Source organism: Phallusia mammillata, chromosome 3, assembly GCF_965637545.1.
Source record: "Phallusia mammillata chromosome 3, kaPhaMamm4.hap1.1, whole genome shotgun sequence".
NCBI lineage: Eukaryota > Metazoa > Chordata > Ascidiacea > Phlebobranchia > Ascidiidae > Phallusia > Phallusia mammillata.
The window spans coordinates 20,731,959-20,757,634 of NC_137254.1; the positions used below are offsets into that span (position 1 = coordinate 20,731,959).

Genomic DNA, 25,676 nt, shown 5'->3' on the forward strand with positions numbered 1-25,676 from the left:
GATGCCGATGGTAACAAATCTACCATGCATGGTAGACAACTTGAGGCAGAACCTATTTCAGCAAAATTCTACGGTGGCGAAGGTCATAATATACAGAGATCTTTAATATAACATGTGGTATATCGTATTAATTTTGAAACCGGGCATGAAAATCCCACATAGCAGTACAGAAACACTGCACTAATGCCACAGAACACCCGATCCGTCTGCAAGTCCCCGATTAAAATCGGCTGTGTTACGCAGAATAATGCGTTTCTTATCGGGCGGGATTAGAATCTTTAGAACCTGTGTTATAGCACAGCCCGATTGCGGACGGTTTTATCGTTAAAGCTTGTACTAATGAAAATGATGAAACACCAAATGCACAGTGAGGACAACACTTTATTGATGGAAAAAGCACCTTATGAACCCAATTTCCACACTTCAACATTTTCAAGTTGAGCCCCATAGTTATATGAAAGCAGAAATAAATGGGAAGAGAATAAATTAGTACATTCATAGCAATTGGTTGATTGGTCAGTTAAAAACCTGCATTTACAAGTATATAGTACATACTAAACAAGGATCTTTAAGTAAACAGACTAAAATAAAACAAAAAGGTGAAACAATATTGCACAGCTGAAAATGTAATGATTTGCTGAATTATCAAGAAAATTAAACCGGATATCATGTGAAAATGAGGTTGAACCACACAATTGTCACAACATGCTATCATGCAGACTACTGGTCAAAACTAGAGGTTCTCAATTTATGTTAAAGCGGTCACGCCCTGCATTCGCTTATGATGCACGTCTCTCATTTACGAGGTTATGATCAGATTTAAACGATATTTTGTATGCCTTTACTAGATGTATTTTAGAGTTGACCTGTGAAAACCGTTTGTGTTTATCTTTAACCGTTTAAAATCTGGAGCTTTTATAGGCTACATAATTCGACAGCGCAAAAATCATTTTTAAGGCGGCCATGCCCTGCGTTCGCTTATGATGCACGTCACTCATTTTCGACGTTATGATTAGATTTAAACGATATTTTGTATGGCTTTAGTGGATGTATTTTAGAGTTGACCTGTAAAAACCGTTTGCTTTTACCTTAAACCGTTTGTCATCTCGAGCTTTTATAAGCTACATAATTCGACAGCGCAAAAATCATTTTTAAAGCGGTTATGCCATGTATTCGCTTATGATGTGCGCCTCTCATTTTCGACGTTATGATCAGATTTTAACGATATTTTGCAAGCGTTTACTGAATGTTGTTTAGAGTTGGCGTGTAAAAACCGTTTCCATATACCTCAAGCCGTTAGTGGTCTCAAACACGTTAAAGCCTGTACTAATGAAAACGATGAAACACCAAATGCACAGTGAGGACAACACTTTATTGATGGAAAAAGCACCTTATGAACCCAATTTCCACACTTCAACATTTTCAAGTTGAGTCCCATAGTTATATGAAAGCAGAAATAAATGGGAAGAGAATAAATAATTACATTCACAGCAATTGGTTGATTGGTCAGTTAAAAAAGTGCATTTACAAGTACGTAGTACATACTAAACAAGGATCTTTAAGTAAACAGACTAAAATAAAACAAAAAAGTGAAACAATATTGCACAGCTGAAAATGTAATGATTTGCTGAATTATCACGAAAATTAAACCATGTGAAAAATGAGGTTGAACCACACAATTGTTACAACATGCTATCATGCAGACTACTGGTCAAAACTAGAGGTTCTCAATTTATGTCTGATGAATCACTTTTACTGTCCGATTCTACATCAGAGTGCAAAACATTCTCAGAATTTACATGAGACCATAATCACCATGGAGGTAAAATAATATCAACGCCTACAAATGTTTGAATACAAATTCTTAATTTGGGTATAAGAACTAATAAATAAACTTGCAGGCAGGTAGAACAGTGGAAAAGAAATAACACATATTCCGATTTGATTCATGTAAAACTAAAGTATGTGGTGCATATCTCGACATACAACTTTCTCCTGTGAGGCAAGTAGGCTAACAGGTTGTATACATCAATGATTTTGCTGACACTTTAAGAGAGAGCTGTTTTTGTCGACAAAATTCTTCCGCAATGAAAGACTTTCTTCAATTTTTCTGATATGGAATGCTTCTGTTGATTTTTTCGAGCTTAAGCATTTTTTCCGGATGGTAAACTGCAATAAAAAAATAAAGATAAAGTGTATGCTCATTTGACTTGACAATTAAGGGTTAAACAAAAGAGGCTTGAGTTTAGCTACCAATAAGCAGTCTAAGTGTCATAAAACAGAGTTAATATTCAATATTGGGAGTTTTAACTGTGCTAAAATTCAAAATAACATCAGCCAGAAATACAGAAAGAGTTGAGTTTAGAAAGGCAGTAACAAGGCAGCCACTTACTGTGAATCATTTCAATTCAAATCCAATCTACAAGTCCCTCATATGACAGTGTGCTGGTCCTCACTTTGCTTCATATAAAGGTAAAAACTGGAAATTCTTCTCACTGAAAGGTCTCTTTGCATTGCTTTATTGCCAGAACCTTGATGCCAATCAGGTACTTCAATCTTGATTCTTGGCTGGCAGCAACACTAATAGTACAATGCAAGATGAAATGACTAACAAATTTCCGCACACGATCGCAAAATCAACTTAATAACACAGTCGTACAATGATATCGTGGTTTGTTAGTCAAGCCAAACCATTCGAGCCAGTTGATGACCGAACAGTAGTAGGTTAGATTTGGTGGATTGCTGCGTCATGAAGGAAGCATTGGTAGTCCAAGTTGTTTCCAGCAACAAAACCAAAATGGCAGTTTTTCATTTGTTGTTTGTAGTGAGGATACTACTACCAACCACCTATACGCGGTCTCTGGCGTTTGTCATAAGCATCGGTGGCTCGTCACTACAGGCAGCGCGTTGGTGTAAATGTGGGCTTCAACTACCAGGCTACAATAAAGTGTTATTGCTTCATAGTTGCTTGAGCAATACCCAGTTTGCACACACCCAAGAAAGGTAATACTTATCTTCTAGGTAATCTCTCAGAGCTGGCAAGGCAATTCCAGAAACTACAACAATGTTCGTCAATGTTAACGGTCCAACTACAGCTATTGCCATCCAGGTGTACAGATACAATTACAACCACATATAGTTCTGGTTTCAGTAATTTTGGATGTCGTTTTGAGGTCGCTTCAATACTTAAAGTAGAAAGGAGGTCTTAAACTAGGTGTGTTCTGTTGTGCTTCAGAAATTGTTGATCGAGCATCGCACAGGAACCTGATGAGCGAAACCTTCACTTTTCTCTCCATTACGAAAATCAAGCCAATACATCATAAGCTACAGACTGTGCATGCTGTTTCGGCCAAAGGGTCTCATCAGTGTAACTGGTGACGAAGGAAAAGATCGTCTTTAAGTGGTGATTTTTGCCGCATTCGTCTTGAAAGGGTATACTACAGTCAGGTAAAAGTTTCAAAACAAGTGAAAAACCTCACACAGTGTTGGTTTAGTTCAAGTTGCAATAGTGTTGTTGGTTGCGGCAGTATTGGCAAATTTGTCGCCCGCAACGCTGACACACATCAGTGTGATGAAGAGGTGATGTGGTCAAACCACGCCAGCACACCACACATGCATTACAGTGCTGGTGCTCATGAGCATACTCAGCCAGTACACATCTGCCACAGGAGGCGCACCTCTCATATGAGACAGGACGGCTGAAATCGATGAATCGCTGGAGAAAAAAAAAACAAGTGATAAGTCCCAAACTTCAGAAATGATTTCTAGCCAAGGTAGTATGATAATACGCTGGTCAAACGACAAGATTTAAAAATATCCTAGCTGGGCTTCGGCTACATCTGCCTGGTAGGATTTTTAGTGGGTTTACTTAGGCCTTCCATATAAGACTATTTTTAGGGCCCTCAAAAAACAAAAGCATATGCTATTAGACGTTTTTCCCCAGTCCATTGGTACTAAATAGTTTGGATAAAGTTTACCGCTTATTGCAACTCACACTAAACATAACTTTGTATTGTCACAATGTAAGATTCACCCATATTTATTTTAGAGATAAAAAAGATGCATTTTTTGATAAAAATAGTTCAAAAACACAAATGTTCTTTACACAATTTTGCTTCACACCAAATTTTTTGGCCACCTAAATGACAATTTTGACTTACGTTAGTGATAAAACAACGTCGTTCAAGTACGCTGTCGTTGAAAGTACGAAGGGCTGCAAAAACAGATAGTATTTTAAGCACAGAAAATGTAATCAAAAACACAGAGACACCTAAACAAACCACAAACACATGTGCAAACAAAAGCAGCAACATTACTTACCATTACTTAGCAGCTTTAGAGAATGCAAAGAAAACAAAAACAACCCATCACAAATATGTTAAGTAATGTTTGAAAACCTTAGACAGTGATTCTCAAACTGTGTGCCCCGGGAGATTTCCAAATGTGCCACGAAATATTCCCTATTTTAAAGACCAAACATCCTCTCGTGTTTTAGGACTCTATGACGAAATACTGGTGTGTATGACAACGTTTTAAAGCTTATATTTTAGTTATTGGTAATGAAAGGCAACCTTATCCACCAACATAAAATTGAAAACTAGAAAGGTGGCTTTCTGATGACATCATTTGATCAACATATATGATTGTTTTTGCAAGCAAAAACAGATGGGTCCCCACACGCGCGTTTGTGCGGATTTAACGTCCTGGTTATTTTTAGATTCTTAAGCAATAACCCACCTTTAAAAGTTTTGTCCATATTCTTTTTGCATCATTATTGTCATATAATTACAAAAAAAAACAGTACATAAGAACGGGAAAAATACTTTTAATTTAATCTCATGCTTTGACCTTGATATTGTCGTTCAAGGTCAGTTTTTAACACAATTTTCCACAACTGAAAATGTGCTTGATACTTAATAAAACGACATAGTATAGCTCACAAAAACAGCTGATTTCTAATCACCGAAACGACTGTCTCATAAAACGTCTGTCCGGACGTCAAGCTGAGCAATCCCGCTGCATTCACCCGCCTTAATCGTAAACAAGTGAATTACTCCCTTGAGAGTTGAGACTTCTGACTGACAGTGTACACATATTATGGGCTGTAAAAGTAACTATTTGGCCGATGAAGGCAAAATTTTAAGTACTGAACGAATAACCTACTGCAAACAATTGTTTAACATTTCAGCACATTAGGGCTTGTATTTTTGGCCTAAAACTTATTATTTGGGGGTTTAATGGGTGAATCCAATAAAAAGTTACAAAATTCTTTAGAATACCTTACATTGCACCAACCAACAAATCATGAAACTCTCAGATAATGTAGGCCTACTTTAGTCAGTACAGCCGTTTTTAATTATGTTTTTTTTTGGGGGGGGGGGGGGGCTGTGGGTGAACCACTGGGTCGTTTGGGGTCAAACTTCAGGAGGATCAAATTTGGATTAATAACTAACATTTGTGTAAATTTTATTAAATTTGGAGCACTCTTTCTTGACCAAACGCATTTAACAAACCAGCGTTAGACAGTAATGAATATTTGGGGGTTTAAGGGGTGAATCGAAAAAAAGATACCAAATTCTTTGAAATATCTTATATTGCACCAAACAACACAGCATATCACTCAGAGATGCTGTACTTTAGTCAGTTCTGTCGTTTTTAAAAAAATACGTTTTGGGGGCCTGCGGGTGGACCGCTGGGTCATTTGGGGTCAAACTTCAGGAGGATCAAATTTGGATTAATAACTAACATTTGTGTAAATTTTATTAAATTTGGAGCACTCTTTCTTGACCAAACGTGTTTAACAAACCAGCGTTAGACAGTAATGAATATTTGGGGGTTTAAGGGGTGAAAATGGGTGAATCGAAAAAAAGATACCAAATTCTTTGAAATATCTTATATTGCACCAAACAACACAGCATATCACTCAGAGATGCTGTACTTTAGTCAGTTCTGTCGTTTTTAAAAAAATACGTTTTGGGGGCCTGCGGGTGGACCGCTGGGTCATTTGGGGTCAAACTTCAGGAGGATCAAATTTGGATTAATAACTAACATTTGTGTAAATTTTATTAAATTTGGAGCACTCTTTCTTGACCAAACACGTTTAACAAACCAGCGTTAGACAGAAAAAAGAAATTGTCATAAAAAATGAAAAAAAAGAAAAAAAGAAAAAAAATACGGACAAAAACAATATGTGTTCCCTTCATAGAAGGGGACCCATAATTAACATTCTTTGAACAACTTTTGTTATGTTTAAAATTTTGCTACCTGCGAAGTGTGCCGCTGAAGGATTTGTTTGGTTTGCGTCACATGCTTAAAAAGTTTGAGAACCACTGCCGTAGTGGTCACATCACAATGGGAAGGGTGGCTTGATACATATTGCTATTGCATATAACCAATAGTCAGCAACATTTTCAATGACGCATACCATTTACTTGTTGTTTTAAACTAGAACAAGTTTATATGTTACAGATATCTGGAGCAACTGATTTAACTGACAAAAAAAGCACGCAAATTCGAAGATACAACTCTGACTAAGTTTTTAAACTTGATTCATTGTATGGGGCTAGTGAGGTAACCAAACCCTTTTGACCCAACCTATTGTCCTAAAAATGGAGGTTAACATGTCAAATCTACCATTGCAGAAGTTGCTTTCCTATTTTACAAAGAATTCGTCGCAAAAAGAGTGGACAAGCAACAAAATACAACAACAAAGTAAAACAAAATGTGTCCTGTTACACAACAAATTTAAATGAGTATTAATTGAACCCACCTGTGTCAATATTTTGTGCATTTTCCCATAGTGTTGCCTCTGTCATCCTGACCACCAAATAATCTTGATCTGTGACAAAAAGCAGTGCTGTTTAATTGTACTACTAAAATACACCTGAATTGGGCATGGTTCACACTACTGTAATAGGCTGAATTCAGATACACGAAGTGTTTAGATGGTTGCCAATAATACTTTATACTACAGATTGTTACATATCAAAGCCAGGAAATGTTGAAATTAGTGATGCACCGAAGTTTCGGTTGGCCGAAACATTTCGGCCGAATCCGTTGTTTTCCAATGTTTCGGTTTCGGCCTTTTTAACTTTTTTGAAAATTCGGCCGAAACCGAACTTTTTTATTGCAAAGAATTAAGGCCTCAAATTTCATTTTCGTCCATACGAAACATGATAAATTATCTATTTGTTGTATCAATAAAATACGAGCCACGTTCTCTGCAAAATATTTGATGTTTAGAAAAGCTCACGCATTGTGAAAGCTATTTTAATTTGTCATAATTCACTTCACTCGCATCAACAACACATAGTTCAGTTGAAAACATCCATTGAAACAGAGATTTTAGGTTCGGCTTGATTCGGCCGAAATTATTCGGCCTCATGGCCGAATATTCGGTTTCGGCCCGAACTTTTTTAGCCGGGTTCGGTGCATCACTAGTTGAAATCCCAAATCTTTACTTTCACAGAACACTGCAAACAGTGCAATAACTTCTCTGTGGACTAAATTATTGCTGATACTGAAAAAAGATTGAAAACCAAAAACCAAATTATACCATCAACATTGTCCACTGGTTGGATTTCTTCAGGCATTGGATTTGGATCCATCATGACAGCTTCATGCTCACAAGAAACGTTATTCATATCCCCTGGAGCTGCAACATTTGAACAAAACATATTTATTGAAAAGGAACAAGTTTACAGTTGTATTCAACAATTGATAAAAAATATAGTAACATTTAAGACCTATAAAATGATTTAACTGCAAAAAAACTATTTGGCGCTATTTGAACTTGATATGTTATTCAATCTTGCCTTGTTTTTAGCTGCCTTTTTTGTTTATTAGATTTATAAGAGCCATTGCTTTCGGGTACACCTGAAAAGAAAACTTAATATTTACTTGTATTTTCCACAGAATGGTCTTCAGATTCTTCATCATCACCGATTATGTCAAACTGGGCACTTGGTGAACGATTGTGAACAATGCCATTCTCCCATACCAGTTGTCTACTCGTTGAAGGTTGGTTATGAGACTGTTATAAATAAAAACACAGGTTTTAAATTCTCAATATTTAGGCACTAAATGATGATGAACTTGTCATATACAGCATTTATGTGTAATTTAACTTGCATGACACTTAGCCCAACCGAGTCAAGATAGACCATAGCTTTATATCTATGCAAGTTAATTTTACAAGCTTTTTGTCTTGCACGCGGTTAGTCAGTAACACAGTTTTATCACCACAATTTTCACTAAACTTATGTCTATCTATAACCAATTAAATTTTGCTAAAAAAAACAAAATTTACCGTGGTTGGATGGTCAGCACTGAGTGAAGATGCTGGCTCACTCTGATGAGAATTCGGGTCTCTATGATCAATCTTCATTGGTGTTTGAACGCTTACTTCATTGGAGTCACGCCTTAATCACAACATTACACATTCAATTTTTAACAAGTAGGTAATCATCAAACCAATTTCAATGCAATGTTTAGTGATAGGGACGCCTACTCGGAACTCGGTATCAATGGTTTCGATTGATTTTGGTGGTATCGATACTCGGAGTAGCGTATCCAGGGGGGTTAGGGTTCGGACCTCTGCTTTTTTAGCGTAGATAAAATATGAAATGTTAGGTCCTGGTTAGGACACTGATTTAATTTCTTGAGAAGTGCCAACTGCACTAAATTCAACATTTCGAACTATTTTTGCACTTAAGCATATAAACAGTCACAAAAATGATTTAAAACGTTTAATATGGCACTGTTCGACCGTTAAACACGTAATAGTTTGTCACAAACAATTGATCAATGTTAATCGAGTTATGTTATTAAGGTACACGGAATTTATAACTTGCCAATGCTTGGCGCAATTTATGCATTCCACAGTTACCAACTTTAGTGCATTCGTGACATTGCGCAACATAACAGTTGGATTGCCGTTTTAGAAAGACGTTCAGTCCTTTAGATGTTGTTGTGTTTTGTACTTTCGGATTTGGGCCGGTTTACAACTTTGTACAAAGCGCTTTGCCCCTTTAACGCGTCGTTTTTAAACAAAACAAAATTTCTGGATACTCGTACTCGGTATCGAAATATTTTGCCTCGGTTTTCGATGCCAACATGAAATACCGAAGGCCGGTTTACATTATAAGAATACTGGCAACTCTTTGTCAGTATCGGTACTCACTCGAAAACCTGGTATCGCCCAAAACTAGCACTCTTACCAATAATAATACAGGTATACCAATACTAGCCACTAGAGGCCACAAAACCAATTTTCCCAGCTCTGTATGCAACTAAACAGTTTATTAAATTAAGCGCTTTCGTCTGTACGACAGAAACACTGTTAGAAAAGTCTATGGTTTCTGTGCCACATTGTGGAGCAGGTCTGCGATTGCACCAGTCAGTGTTTGGAAGTGTGCTCTCAGATTGTAAGTGACAAAATAGAAACTGCTTTTAACTAGTGATGCACCGAAGTTTCGGTTGGCCGAAACATTTCGGCCCAATACGCCGTTTTTTCGATGTTTGAACTTTTTGATTTGCATGGAATTAATACTCAAACTTTCATTTTCGCCAATACGAAACATGATAAATTAACTATTTGTTGTATCTTAAATACTTGCCACAATGTCTGCGAAATATTACAAGTTTAGTGAAGCTTTCGCATTGTGAAAGTGATTTTGGTTTGTCATGATTGAGTTCACTTGCATCAACAACACAAGGTTAAGTAAAAAACACCCATAAGAAATGCGGTTTTAGGTTCGGCCTGATTCGGCCGAAATTATTCGGCCTCGTGGCCGAATATTCGGTTTCGGCCCGAACCTTTTTAGGCGGGTTCGGTGCATCACTACTTTTAACTCTTTCTTTTCATCTTTCTTATTTGTGTTAACGTTTTAAGCAATAAATAAAGAGAGAGAAATTCTCTTACTCTTTGCAATCTTGCTTATCAGCTCAAGCTGAGCCTGTAAGTACATTTAAATCAGTCTGTGTAATTCACAATGTAACTTACTGAAAAACAATTTCGCCAATATAATGACATACTCAGTTCGAAACAAGAAATTAAAAATAAGCACATGTTGAGGTTGGTTCTTTACGATTTCTGCGAAAGCACAGTTTTATACCTTCTTGTTAGTAAGCATTTTAAGCTCCAAAATAAAGAGGGTTTTACCCACTTTTCCCTTTGATAGATTTTTTCAGAGACCACAAAAAATGTAAATAATATTGGCATGCGGCGCTTTAAGTTTGCCAACAAATGCTGCACATTTAGCGCAAAAACAGAAATTGAACAACGTGTCCTGAGGTAGAAGTGGCAAAGTTTACTACATAGTATCACGTAAAGCAGGGACAGTCTGGACCTCCAGACGACAGACGTACGTCTGGACCGCACGTGATTAAAGACACCCCGAAAACAAAGAGTGTAACGAATTTGAATTTTGAGTTTCTTCGTTTTTCTACTTTCAGTTTTTTTTTCATAACATTTTCGCCTGGAAGCAACATTTATAAGAACAATCACTGCGCTCTATTCAAAGTTTTGTATCACGATACATACATATTTCGAATTCTTTGCTGCAATCCGACAAAACGTAAGCGTGTTTTAGGTGTGGAACGAAAAATCCCCATTCATAATGCTATGCAAACTAAAGGTTAAAAACACGCTGCTAACGATTTCACCCTTCGCACGCAATGTTTTTCCCTAGCGATCAATCACTCGGGAGGGAAACCTTGGGTAATCGAGACATGACAGAGCTTTAAACCTGTCCTTATTTGTGTAGACAACTTCCCAAAAAATATGGTAGCCTTGTTTCCAATGGTTTTTGAGATTTCAGAAAAAAAGTATTACTTCAAACGCAAAACAAAACAATTAAACGAAAACTATAGAAATGTTTGGGCCTAAATTTTAGCACATGGAAACAGAAATTAAACAATGGATAATAAGGATAGTAGAGTTTGCTGAAATCAACTACTTTGAGCTACGTGATGTCACGTATCAAGTACCTCAGGGTCAGACTGGACTTCAGACGACAGACGTGCGTCTCGAAACCGCACGTGATACGGGTTTGCTACCAAACAATACGACTATGGAGGGTATTTCTAAGAATGTTTTGAATGCATGATACCCATGCTAACTATGTTGCAAACAAAAGTCTATGAAAGAAAATTAATTCAGTTTTATCAATTATGTACCCTATTACAGGAGTCGGCAACTTTTTTTGCACTGCGGACCGTTTTTGAAACTAACATTCTATCGCGGACCGGTCTTCAAAAAAACTACAAATATTTAGCAATAAAAACTCTTAAATTAATTTATCATCCCCGGGATACATGGGCAAATGTTTTATAGCAATTAACCTAAAAAGTTATGCGGCCCGGTGACGAACTCCTCGCGGACCGGTACCGGGCCGCGGACCGGCGGTTGCCGACCACTGCCCTATTATATAGGACTTTCGCATAGGCTTGGACAGGGTTTTTTTAAGGTTTGGTTTGTTTTTTAGTTTTAAGAGACCGCAAGTGTTACATTGAAATACCAAAAAATAGCCAAATCCAAATTTTGGGAAACCGCTGGAGAAATTTGAAAACACCTTAAAAAACACTGGCTTGGATAAGGTATTATGCATTCAAAACATTTATTACAAAAAGAAATAGGCAGGAGCTCTGTTTAAAATCGCAAGCCATCTCATATGTGCCGCGGTTGCAGTCAAAGTGCCAAAGGATATAAAACGTGCTAAATGTGACTTCTACAAACTTGCAACAAAAATTCAATTAACAATGTGTCTACTTAGTTGGCGGACAGACAAAAATTTTGACGGCCGTGTCCATTGATGCCACACCCTTAAATGTAAAGTAAAGACAAATTATCCCTAGTTTAGCTCAAACCATGCAGTTTTTTTTATTCTGTGCCACTTGATTGTGTTTATGTATCATTTATCGTGCAATAACAAAGCAATCCTCTGGATCAGAGGTCACCAAACTACGGCCGGCGAGGTCATTTCATCAGGCCCGCGACCACATTTCTTGGTTTCCAAATCGTATTAATAACTTTGTGACATTAAAAAATTATCTACTCCTCACGAAAGTTTTCCTGTCGCGATATGTAGAATATTATTACCTATTATCATAGAATTACAACACCCAGGATTGATCCAAAGCCAGTTTGTTACGTCATAGACAAGACTAAGTGTCAATTGTGCGCAAACAATTGCCTTTTTGTTACTTGTAACGTAATATACAAGAAGGCCTATATAATTTAAAGGTCGCATCACCCAATTTTAAATGAGTCTGTTGAAAGACCATCTCTTGGCGCACCAACAAAAATCGCCTCGCGGGATAAGTTTGGAAAGGCGGCGATAGGGCATGTAAACTATGCGGCCCGCGTGAAATATTTTTAAACTCATCCGCCCCGCAGTGAAAAAAGTTTGGTGACTCCTGCTCTGGACAAACAACCTGGTTTTATTTTCAATACAACAGTTTTATACAAAAGTACAACGTTATTGGACAACATAACTCTTAGATTAACGACATGTTAGGCTTGTTTAAGAGGTAAAACCGCATTTTCAAGGCGCAATACGACCGTAGGAGGATTTTGAATACGTGTAATACAACGATGGTTGATTTCAATGATCACACAGTCTTTGTTGATTGAACTGTTCGCACGCGATGTTTTTCTCGTGGTGATGAATCAGCCCCAAATGCGGAACTGCATGGGTTAATTTCGTTGGCAGTGCTGACGTATCGTCCTTATTTTCAAAAAAATGTATTATTATTATTTTTTTTGTTTAAACCATGTTAAGTTTGTAGTCTGGCCATAGATGTTTCGCTATGATGATTTGTGACGTCATACGTCATGTAATCTTACTGATACACAAACATAAAATAATCACACAGCAAGGAAATTCCAATGGGACCATTTCAAAAGTTAATCTAAACTAGAAAGGTGAATTGACTTTATTTTATGTGAAGTCTTTAGAAGTATGACACTTTCCAGAATTGTAAAAAATACAACAAACAATGTGTCAAGAAACAGAAAAGACTGTAGGCGATATTTACACGGAACAGTTACTGGATCATACATTTTCGAAGATACAAACATATATATAAAACCATTGAATTAGCAGTATCTGATATTATACTATTGATTGGCCCAAACGCAGGTATGCACTGGCGTAACGTGTTTCCAGCTAAACAAATGCGCTTGCACTCATGCCCTTGATTGAATAGACGTCGGATGAAACGTAACAATTGTAATTGTTTCGTAACAAACGGTTGTAACTGTTTCGTAACCGTAACACATTACTTTAAAACCGAATCGTCGTTAAAATTGCTAATTCGGCAAATCGTCCTTTCGTTACGTACATATGTAATCAGACGCACAGCAAACGTTCGAACTGAACACAAAGAAAGTGCGTCAAGGGATTATCAAATTAATGTGATAGAAACCAAGTACGACTAAAGCACGAAAAAGGTGTCGTGATTTGGTCTTATACGAGTACAGATACCGCACATGGTATAGGCATCGGCACAAATGATGAAAACCCCCGGTTTTTTTAAACTCTACGTCTATGCAGGTATGCCAGCCTCTCGCGCAAAAACCTTTGTAACACACCACAAATACCTTCATATAATAATTGTTCGCATTGATTGAATTTGTAGAACGATCCACTATTTATGACAATGTTTCGTAGATTGGGTACAAGGGTCATGCGGAACAGGAAATGACAACACATTTTCGATTTTGTTTCAGGTATTGTGATTGTTAAGAAATCAACTAAAATAAATCCCCTGCTTTCAGAAGACATGAAATACCAAGCTAGGTTTTGTCATCATTCATGGAAAGTTTTACAACATACTTTACACAGTGCCAGTGGGTTGAAACGGTAAAAACAGCAGTTCAAAAGTGCACTTTAAAACTGGAAAAATATATACGATAAGTTGACACTAGCATCAGCCCTAACCATTTTAAATCTATCTGTTGGTTCAAACTTGCCTTGCCTGCAGTTCGTATCAGAAATTGGTGTTGGGCAACCACATGCCTAGAAGCAGAGTGTTATAACCCAGTAGTGTCTTTCTTTCAGGGCAATATTCTACATCATATTTAGGTAGCTTTGTTGTACAGGTACTTTCTACATGTTCATCAGCAATTATCAAAACGGTATTCAACGTTTTTTGAAAATATTCTCCTCTTACATCTACAGTCCAACTAATTAAAACAGTTCAAAAAATCCTAATCATTTTGTACTTAAACTGCAGAAGAATTAAAGGAACTTATTAAAGGAAATTCGACTCTTGGCAAAGTGCTTACAAACATCAGTGCCTAGCTTGTAATCATGCTTCCAAGCGAAAGGTCATTTAGCGTTTTGCGTGCATTAAAACATATTAGTGTTCCACAATGACCCAGATTTGACTGAACAACACTCTTTCAATCAATGTACATGAAAAAGTCGGGTGTTGTAAGGTAAAACACAGTGACCGGCACTGGGCTTAAATAATAATACTATGTAGAATACGTACTATAAAATTAGATTCACCCCAGATATTGTTTGAAGTATGTCCCATTTAACGTTTTAAAAAACTGACACATTTTAGGGGGCTAGTAGGGTAACTAATTGGGTTCGACACACAAATTAAAAAATATATAAAAACCGCAATGACTCAATCAATAGTACTGCAAAATTTCAGCCCAATCCGTCAATGTTTAAAATTTTGACCACTAGAGGAGTTTTGAGCAACAACCGTTAATGTTTCTGACGTCATAGGGCTGTTGACAAGCCCCTAACTGTCATGGCACAAAAACGACCACCAAGCAACCCACCAACGAGCAACATACAACTGGTTGCCCTTGTAACACTATTGCGCCAAAGAAATCTTTCGTTTGTGGTGCCCAGTAACATACAAATACGTTTTACACTTTAGGGGCTTGTGGGGTAAATGTTAGGACTACAGGGTTGAACACAACAATCGACACCTATAAATGGCATACTATACAAGAAATCCAAATTTCAGCCAATTCTGACACTGTTTGAAAACTCACCCATTTTAGGGGGCTAGCGGGGTAAATACTGGGGCTATCAACAAAAACAAAGTGGGATGCACATCTACATGAATATATCTACCATCTGTGTAAATTTCAGCCAAATCCATCAAACATTTGATGGAAAAACGAGTCGGACAAACTTTGGGTAAAAACACCCATTTTAGGGGGCGAGTGGGGTAAATACTGGGGTTATCAACAAAAACAAAGTGGGATGCACATCTACATAACTATATCTACCATCTGTGTAAATTTCAGCCAAATCCATCAAACATTTGATGGAAAAACGAGTCGGACAAACTTTGGGAAGAAAAAAAAAGAAGAAAAAAAACAAAAAACACAATTCGCGGAAAAATCAATATGTGCCCCCTTCAGGGAAGGGGACCCATAATAACGCCAGGAAGAAAAAAATAAAGAAACAAAAAGTAAGGAGTGGTGATGTCATATCAAACCCTGTGATGCAAAATCGACACTCAGCAAATAAGAAAGATTAATTCTAAAAAGGTGAATTATGGCCAAACTAAAACGGGTACCAGTACCATCACCCTGCTTTGGTCAATTTAAAACTGTGAAGCACTTGACAAATGTAGCTTTTTGAATTTTCATTTTTTGAGTCAAAGGAACAGTAGTTCAAAAGAGCATAATGAGATGAGATCATAGGCGTCGATTTTTTAATTATTTGCAAAATTTTAGGGGAGACCTTTCCATGTTTTGGAAACATCCATCAGCCGTTAAAACCCACAATCTTAGGAACATAAAGCAGTTGCGTTAACTGCTCCGTTGCCCTGGCGACCGCACGATCTAAGTTATGACCCTTATTCGGTTAAACCAGGGGTCACTAAACGTTTTACACTGCGGGCCGGATAACTTTAATAACGATTCGCGCGAGCCGCATAGTTAACATGTTCTAGCGCCGTCTTTCCATACTTAGCCCGCGATGCGATTTTCATAGGTGGGCCAAAATATGGTCTTTCTACAATCCCATTTAAAATCTGGTGATCCGACTGTTAAATTGTATAGTTAGCATCAACTAACGAGCAATGCACGTATATTACGTCACAAGTAACAAAAGAATGCAATTGTTCGCGCACAATTAACACTTGTAGCCTCGTCTGTGACGTAACAAATTGGTTGTGGTCTATTTTGGGCGTTGTAATCCTATGAATCCAAAAAAATGTGGGCCGTAGTTTGGTGACCCCTGGGTTAAACAAACGAAACAAAGTTTGCAGATATAGCAAACTTCCGCACAGACAGATAGTGAAGTTGCCACAGGAATTAAGTAAACATTGTTCAAGATGTTCATTTACATTGTATGTGACGATTTTTAAACAACTCAACATTAAACTGGCAACGTCTTATTCGAGAGTTGCTTGCGTTTTGGCTGCAAAAATGCCTATAATATTTGTTTGACTAGTCATTCCTGCAGTTAACATAAAGCAAATATAAGATACTTGAACAACCAGCCAGTACTGGGAATAAAACAATCACATAACAATGCCGATTGTAACTGCAACCATTGTTACGTTGCGTAACAAACCACGAGACACTTGCGTTTGTCATTGATTGTGACCTTCAATCTTACAAACAGCCGGTTTCAACTACTTTACGGTATAGACGTGTATGTGGTCTTTCTGGCAATACTTTATTTTAAACAAAATCAGGGAAGACAATACATATGTTGTCACCCCTGTTTTTTCAGGAGGGGAGACATGTCACCCCGGTCACCCCTAAATCGACGCCTATGGATGAGATTGCCATGTAAATAAGCAAAAGATCAGTTTTTGAAACGATTTTTCCAGTGTTAACATCAAAAACATAAAATATGTTTATACCAGCAGCAATAAAAGGCCAAAAATTTTTTTTTTGCAAATTAAATCATTCTTACTTTGCAAACTAAACTTTGTAAACTTTCCTAATCTAGTGTGACTGTCTGTCTGTGCAAATAATTTCAACGCAAAGAGGTGTTGCAGGGTTTTACCAGAGGCTAATATTTGTCTTAAACTCCTCTGTTTCTTACAACTGTTTTTGTACTTAACAACATGATATTTTACAACAATCAAGGCATTTGAAAAAAAATCAAGGAAAAACTGTAATAAGCTTTAACACTACATGGAGAGTTGATGATGAAATATCAACAAAATTGAATGAAGTTCTTAATGAAAGTTATGGTTTTCATGTTGATAGAATAAGAACCACTTACCCAAGTATATTTGTGTTGGGTATTTCATGGTCTTCTTGGGATGGTTGATTGGCTGACATGTGAACACTTTTGGCTGTTTGACCATCATCCTGGCCTCTGTTTAAGATAAGTAAAATTGTTAGATCAAATCAACTACATCATTTGTAATGTTACAAGTCGTAAGGTATGCCTAATACTGTGTGGTTCTTTATTAAGGAGAAAAGTCATGCTTAGATTTGTGTTGGTACAATTTTCGGTTTTCGTCCAATCACAAGAAATCACTCGGCCAAACCGATTTTTTTAAAAATAGGTTGTATAAATTTGTCAAACAAACAGAAATGTCTTACTGGCCTAGCTTGGTTGCAATGAAGCACATTTAATCATATGGCAAGTTTATTTAAAATGCAGAGAACTGTAACACATGGATTTACACTTGTTGGAAAACATACTACCGTTTAGCACTAAACTACTGTATAATTATGGCTTTAGACTGGGTAACAAGGCCAACTATAAAAGGAAACACCACTGCTTGTAGTGTCCATACTGTGCTAGTTTCTTGCAGTCATTACTGAAACTTTTCAGCCACTTTACTGAATTTACCATGTCATATAAAGTTGACCATAAGTGTGGTTATAACTTAATATGTGTCAACATTGTATAATGGCAATTATACAAAAAAAGCATAGATTAAAAAGTAACCTGGCATGCAGACTAATTTAATGCTGGTTCGATTTAGTAATTCAATGTTAAATTTGTTTGTATATTTTGACACAAACAGAAAGTCCATCAACTTCTACATACCTTTGTGTTCCAATTGGTATGGGCTTTTGCGAGAGCGGAGTTGACTATAAAACAATGAAAAAAAATTAACAAACAAATCCAAAATATACATTTATGTTTCTGTACAATGTGATCGTCAAACACAGTGATCGGTACTTTACATAAATAAATATGTTATAAGGAGTACAAACTATTTAAACTCATTCCATTAATACAGTTTTGAAGGTTCTTCTATTTTATGGTCTATCTGAGAAAAAGGGTTAAATAGTGAGAAAATAGGCTAAAACACAATAATCGGCTCCTATTAATGGCAAATTTCACATGATGGTAGGGGGCTAGTGGAGTAAATGATAGAGCGACAGGGTTAAACACAAGAATCAACACCTATAAATGGGACACTCTACAAGCTATCTGAATTTTATTAAATTCTGACATTGTTTAAAAAATAACCTTTTTGGGGGGCTAGTGGGGTAAATGTTGGGGGAACAGGGTTGAACATAACAAACAACAACTACAAATAGCACACTCTATAAGCTGTCCAAATTTCATCCAATTCGGACAATGTTTAAAAAAATTCACCCATTTTAGGGGGCTAGATACCCCTCTAGCCGGGTTAAGCACAACAATTGACACCTATAAATGACAAATTCTACAAGCTGTCCAAATTTCATCTAATCCCAACACCGTTTAAAAAACTGACCCGTTTTAGGGGTTAGTGGGGTAACTGATGGGGTTCAACACCCAAACGTATGAAATATGAAATCACAATGACCCAATCAACAGTTGTGTAAGTTTTTATCCAAATCGGCCAATGTTTAAAACTCTGGCCACTAGAGGTGCTGTAAGCAACATTCGTCAACGCTTCTGACGTCATAAGGCTGTTAACACCCCTCTGTTGCCATGTGCAAAAACGACCACCTAGTAATGCACAAACACAAGTAGCAAATGTTCTGTTGCCTTTATTATACCATTCTACCACAGAAATCTTTCGTTTGTGGTGCGCAGCAATATACAAAAACGTTTTACACTTTGGGGTCTAGCAGGGTAAATACTGGGGTTATCAAGTCAAACAAAGCAGATGGCACATCTGCATAACTATATCTACCATCTGTGAAAGTGTCATCCAAATTCATCAAAGATTTCATGTCAAAAGTGCATGGACAAACTTCATCGGAGAAAAAAAAAACAAAAAAAAAACATAGTGAAATCAAGATGGGTCCCCTTCAGGGAAGGGGACCCATAATTAGTATGAACGTTATGTATATCATAGTTCAAAATCCAGTTCAATTTCTTTTGATAAGTTACATTACAATGCAAATCTTGTTTTGTATTATATCATATTATATCAAGAATGCTTTAGTGAATTTAAGATGGTGAATTCAAAGGTAAAACAAAAAATTACTTGCCTGAAAACTATGCCCACTAGCCCCATACATCTCATCTAAACAAAAAGATCTTTTGTTAAGAATAAATGCGTAGGAAAGAGACAATGTTCATTGTATGACAGCAACCATGAGTTTCATAAATTGTTTTGTTCGAAAGATGAGCATTGTGTATCATTAATTGAAAGCATAATTAATTGTTTTGTCAAGACTCAAGAATAAAGCTATTTCATTCTTTGTGCTATGTTAACTAGGCAATCAATGCACAGGGTAGCATTAAAAATGTCTACAGAAAGCTGGCCCAAAAGACACAGCCTGAAACACATAAAAATGTAACTTGATGTCAAAAGGAGCTAAATTGGGTGACAAAAATGACTGGGTGACAAAAATGACTGGCAACACTGGTGATCATCTTCTATTGTTGTTTGAAGGTGCAAACCTAATTAATAACAGGCCATAATCTTCTTGTTTATTTTGCAGCAAAACTGAACTGTTTTACAACCTTTTTACAATCCACTTCATTGTGAATTGTAATTACTAACAGTTTCAGCGGTTTGGTTTTGGCCAATGGATAAGAATCAATGCATTGTAAACATGTAAAAGGACAATCAAATTTTAAAACTTTGAACAACATGGATTACCATCTGATGATGGTGATGATGATAAATCCTCATCCATGTTATGTTTCCTTTAAGTATGGACTGTTGAATTGTATACTTGCAGCCCTAATTCCTTAACTTGCAAAACCAGGTAATCTTTAACTTTTCAACACTTAAAGTAAGATTAACAGATTGAAACTATACAAAAAAAAAATTACTGATATATATTGTTTCAAAAACAAACTGCCTATTGTAGAATTTTATTTTCCCAAAATATTTTGATATTTTGTAAACACACAACAGTATTAGACAAACTGCACAGGTTAAACGGTATTTGACATTTGATTATCAAGTAGATATAACTGTGTTTTAGTTAAGTTTTGACACAACATTTTAGGCTTTAAGCCAGGGGTGGGCAACATACGGCCCGCGACAGGATTTTGAGCGGCCCGCAGACAGTTTCAGGTCTTACATGATAATGTGGCCCGCGGCCACAGTCTGCCGCAATCCCCCACTTCTTGCTTACTGCGTCAAATTATAGTTGAAACGGACAGTAACGCTCCCCAATAGCAAAAAACTTTCCCGCCGTTGTTACCATTGCACCTTTACGTCCATTGTTACGACATATAACTGCCAACCATGTGTGTGGCCTGCTTTCACGGTTTCCTTTGTTTCCACACGTGTAGCCTAGTTAGTGTTTCAGCAGTATCTAAGTCTGTGGTGTATGCATTAAATTTGCTGTGGTGAATAATTTTATGTTTTATCAGTTAAATTGTTTGGACTGTATTGTATTTGTGATGTTCTTGAATGTATTTGGTTTAAGTGATCAAAAATCCGTTTTAAATCACTGGATAAATACGCGATTAATGTATCGATTCAGGATTCCGGCCTGCCAAGTACTTCATTTTCCCATATCAGGCCCGCCGACTGGATAAGTTGCCCGCCCCTGCTTTAAGCATTCCTTAAAATCGAAATGATATTTCAAAAAATAAGACATATTCACTCATTGAGCGGTGTGAGCACTGCCCTAAAATTCAACTATATTTTTATGCGTGTTATTTCCATTAATCGTGTTATTTCCATTAATCGGCACAGGCTGGTAAAGCTTTAGACATTAAATTGATATATGGCTGTTCGCATGTTGTCACTTAAAAACTTTTCATGTGCGAGGTTCGTACAAAAAAAAATTGCACGCCACCAACCAACAAGGCAACAACCTGTAACCTGTTGATGTTTATATTTGCTGGCCTATGAAATGCGACTATAATCGCAATTTCACACTTCACAACAGCCACAGAAATCTAAAAACAACAATCTACGAAAAGCACGGTCAGAACTACACTTGCCTGCGCTAATTGCAACAGCTTAAATGAATATGAAACCTTCTTGCTCTGCCCCAGAAGCATGTTTCCAAAATATTTTAGAAACGGACCTTTTAGGCCAATCACAGCGGCGAGTTAGAAACATGACATGTGCCCCTCCGGCGCCCTCCAACTAAAAAAAACATCAAACGACGTTTTACATAGAAATACTACACCAGGACCTTTCGCCCATTTGTTTTGCCAAATAGTTATATATTATATTTGCCATTTTACCCATTTATTTTGTCAAACTTACAGTAAGCACTTAATGTAAAGCAGCAGGTACTTGGATAGGGATACCTTGCCACATTTTTTTAAATGTAGTTAAGATAGCTAAGTTGCTGCAAGATAGCTAAGCTGCAGCAAGATAGCTAACATGCAACGCAATATAGCTAAGTTGCATTAATAACTTTGAACTTTGCGTAATTCACCAATAATTATTCTCTCGTTTTTTTTTTGTTTTTTTTTCATTCTGTAAATGTTATTTTCATGATAATTTTCCTCCCACCAAAAAAAACTTCCTGGCTAATAATATTCTCACATGCGTTGGTGATGATTCCAAACACTGCATGTTAACTCATGTAAGAATCTCAGTTCAATAAGGGTATCTAAGTTTGAATCATAATGTTAATAATTGCAATTACAAACTCTTAACTTGACCCGTCCCTAATGCTAATACCGTATTTACTCGATTGTAAGCCTCGGCTTATATTGTTTAATAGCTGCCGTTTGTGCGGCTTATAACCGAGGGCGGCTTGCAATATTTTTTTAACACCACAACATGCGGCTTACAATCGAGAACGGCTTATAAACGAGGGCGGCTTACAATCGAGTAAATACGGTAGACTGTTTTAAGATTGTGTTGCCAAATTGAATAATATATGGCAGTATTTTTTTACATATTTCTTTACTTCTATTTAAACCTTGTTTCTGGTATTTCGTGAACGTGCTTTTAAAAACAAATTTGTCACTCCTATCAGGTTGCATTTGACTACACCCAGTGGTGGGATTCAGCCGGTTGACACCGGTTCTATACAGTGGTGGGATTCAGCCGGTTCGCACCGGTTCTATAGAACTGTCTTACGAAATTTTACGAGGTCAGCGAGTCGGTTAGCATTACTGGTTACTTTCAATCGACTTTTTATAACAGAACCGACTGAAAATATGACTTTTGTGATAGAACCGGCAGACAAAACATTTGAATCCAACCATACACTGACTACACTTCCTTTTTAAATACAGAGGCTGTTCTAGTGTTGATGCGATATTAGAGTTCAGCAGTCTTCAGTAAAAGCAGCAAAACTTTTATATTTACTAAAAATCTTTATGGTCTAATATGAGTGATGTTTATATCCAGGTCACAGCTTCTGTTGCAAAATTTTTAAAGCAGTGATAAAATATTTTAAAAGATATGTTGTTTTATCTTGCTATGGTTAGCTCGACCTGGTGGTAAGTTTATGATCAAATTGTATATGTTTTTGGTTATGGCGATTAGGCTAGGCATTTTTCTTATTGTTGTAACCGATAGGTAAAAAGTGCTTTTTCCAAACTAAAAGAAGCAGAATTACGTAGTTAGTATAGGCTTAAGCTAATGCTAATACCAATTTTTTCGATTTTCGGAGGTGCGACCATATCGAAATACCATGCGATTTAGGCCAGATCTTTACAAAAGCATATTAAACACCTTTTCCTTCTCGCAAATAGCACTAGATGTATTCTCCTCTTTTTATCATGCTACCCTTTGTCGGCAAAAAAACGAAGAGTTGATTTGCGATGGTCAGTTCTACCACAAAGCCTGCGACATGTCCATTATTTTTAAACTTAAGGTAGCGCTCCAGAGCAACGGCTGAAAATAAATGAAGATTAGAATTGAGGCCGATAGGAGTAGAATTACACAACATACACATAAATTGGGAGAAATTATACATTAAAACTTGTCTCCATTGAGGTATTATGGGGATAGAATTACAGTTAAATCTACAGCTTGGCAACACATCACACATGGTCCAAATAAACAAAATCTCATTTCCAGTTGCTGTTTAATTGTTAGATGTGATGTTCATTTACACTGCACCGTTACACGTAACCGTTATTGTCCCATTAGTTTCCGTTGCCGGTGATTCAGCTTCCATTGTTAGTTGTTACTTTGATCAGGTTGCATTCGTTATGTGGCATTTCCAAATGCATGCGTGTTTTCAGTATGCTGTTAGTTATTGTCAGAAGTCAAAAAGAACAGATGCATGCGTACATACTATCAAACTTAGATTAACGAGAGATGTTGGTACAAATGTACGGTAATAAATTTTCACAAAAACATGTATGTATTTCATTTCTGAAACAAGGCAATACAGCAGTTCGTGTAAAATAACTTTTGAGTAAAAAACTGCAATGAAAACATTTTGGTGTTGTGCTATCTTGCTATGCTTAGCCGGCCGTGGAGGAAAGTGTTTTTAATGCAATTCGGCAGCTTTACTAACAACTACCAGCCATATGCACTTTTACTACAAACTCTTATTTTTTGGTACCATGTTACACAGATTGGAGCGTTTTTAAGCACCCCTACAATACATTCCACCAACGTAGGGAACCCATACATTACGGCGAAACAGGCTGGGGTGGAGCTCGTGAGCAGGAAATGACATCGTTCAAGAGCGCAAATAGGGGGGAGAGAGAGAGGAGGGAGAGAATAAGCGGGAAAGATAGTTATAGAGAGAGATCCATTCAAACTTTAAATAACCATATATATTACTCTTTGAGCTTTTAAAAGCAAGGAGTCGAACCGCTTGTCATACGGGTTCAGGTTCAGAATTTTTTATTGTTTTCAGGGGTTCGGTTCAGGTTGATGAAAATGTATATTTTCGGGTTCGGGTATTGTTTCGGTTCAGAAAAATGATCCGTTCCGAACCGATTTGCGGTTTTAGAACTTTTCATCTCCTTCCATCTTCGCTCATTTTCCTTCCATCTAAGTCTTCTCATCTTTAAAACGGCCTTATCTAAATCCAAACAAATTTTGACTGCTCAATGAGCGACACCATAAATTTCGTTATTTTTGACACGCCCTTTAGCTATTGTCGCGTATATTCTGTCAGCTGTACTCTTTTTAGAAAAAGATCATAACGCAGGCTGCTTTTTACTATATCAGTTCCGGTTCTGGAACACCAATGAACTTTAGGGTTCAAATTCGGTCCTAATTTTTAGGAAATCGTAATTTACGGTTGGGTTCGGTTTGGATTGAATGAATGAATTGCACCGCTTAAACCAGTGGTTCCCAAACTGTGGGCCATGGCCCAGTAGTGGGCCACCAAGACATTTTCAATGGGCCACAGAGCCATTTGAATAGATTCTACTGTTTTGTAATACTGTATATGTTATGCGATTTGTTTTGAAAAACGTAATTTTTGCAAAGAATTCTGAATCTTGTAGCCAAATTTCAGGAGCATGTATCTCATTAAAAATAAATTGCTGGATAATTTCGCCTGTTTTTGAGTTATTTTTTGGTTTGTGCCCAAATTTACAGCACGTGGTGGGCCACGAATCGCTATTAAATAGACATTTGGGCCACAGACCAAAAACGTTTGGGAACCCCTGGCTTAAACCGTTCGCGGGTTCGGGTTCAGCCCCTGTTTGACTCCCTGTTCAAAAGAGACTTTAAAATTATCAAAAAAATTAAACTATATTATTCCAATCGTAACATATAAAGTTTTGTAGTTCATGCACTCAGTTTTATGATGATGTAACAATATTTCTTAAGTATCATGCCAGCTTGTTTTTTTACAATATGTTCAAGTATTTACCCTTGGGTATTCAGTTAAAATTAGGGTTGAGATTTCGGGACTAAATTTGAAAATGCATGGATCGGGATTTCCCGGGATTTTCACTTTCCAATGCCGGGATTTTCCAGGATTAAAACACTATGCTCAAAAATACCATTTTTGAGTTGTTCTTTTAGCTTAACGACACGATCACAGACTGTTGCGTTGCGTTAAATGTATACTTAAGTGGGTTAAAGAATGCTTGATAAAATCCGACTGTTTTTTGCAACTTGAAACGAGCAATTTTATTTTCGTTTGGGTGCGCGAATTTCTCTGTTCGCCGCGCTAAGTGAAGTTGAGCAGTAATCTTGAATAATGCCAGGAATGCTGATTTATACAAGGGTTCTTCAAATTAAGAAACACGCACCTACTTAAAATGTTATAACCTAGTCTCCAATCCCGAGATTTTAGCAAAACCATCCCGGGTTTGAGATTCAGAAAAAAAAACTCTAATCCCGGGATTTCCCGGGATCCCAAACCTAGTTATAATAATCGATGTTTCAAAATTTTAGTTTCTTCTCGCGTTTCATCGATGTTCCATTCG

At 37.0% G+C, this 25,676-nt stretch overlaps 1 protein-coding gene across 3 annotated transcripts; it reads right to left on the minus strand.

The window, feature by feature from the left end:
- Positions 1-363: 363 nt before the first annotated feature.
- LOC145218100 (uncharacterized) lies at positions 364-20,176 on the minus strand. Of its 3 annotated transcripts, XM_080085495.1 has the most exons (12): positions 20,002-20,176; positions 19,385-19,419; positions 18,000-18,043; positions 17,220-17,315; positions 8,309-8,420; positions 7,900-8,032; positions 7,556-7,654; positions 6,770-6,838; positions 4,161-4,213; positions 2,660-3,715; positions 2,393-2,580; positions 364-2,169 (listed from the first exon to the last, which is right to left on the minus strand). In XM_080085495.1, the coding sequence occupies exons 1-10, from the start codon at positions 20,036-20,038 to the stop codon at positions 3,491-3,493; spliced, it is 903 nt and encodes a 300-aa protein (XP_079941621.1). In that variant the 5' UTR covers positions 20,039-20,176; the 3' UTR covers positions 364-2,169; positions 2,393-2,580; positions 2,660-3,490. The 3 variants fall into 3 exon arrangements, with proteins under 3 accessions (XP_079941621.1, XP_079941620.1, XP_079941622.1); XM_080085494.1 differs by having other exon boundaries at positions 2,393-3,715; XM_080085496.1 differs by lacking the exon at positions 19,385-19,419 and having other exon boundaries at positions 2,393-3,715.
- Positions 20,177-25,676: the final 5,500 nt, after the last annotated feature.

Coding starts and splice junctions, on each gene's coding strand:
- LOC145218100 (XM_080085495.1), bottom strand. CDS start 20,038: ATGGATGAGGATTTATCATCATCACCATCATCAGATG. Junction 18,044..19,384: donor CTAGTGGGCATAGTTTTCAG/GCAAGTAATTTT, acceptor ATTGTTTTATAG/TCAACTCCGCTCTCGCAAAA. Junction 7,655..7,899: donor CCATTCTGTGGAAAATACAA/GTAAATATTAAG, acceptor CAAATGTTGCAG/CTCCAGGGGATATGAATAAC.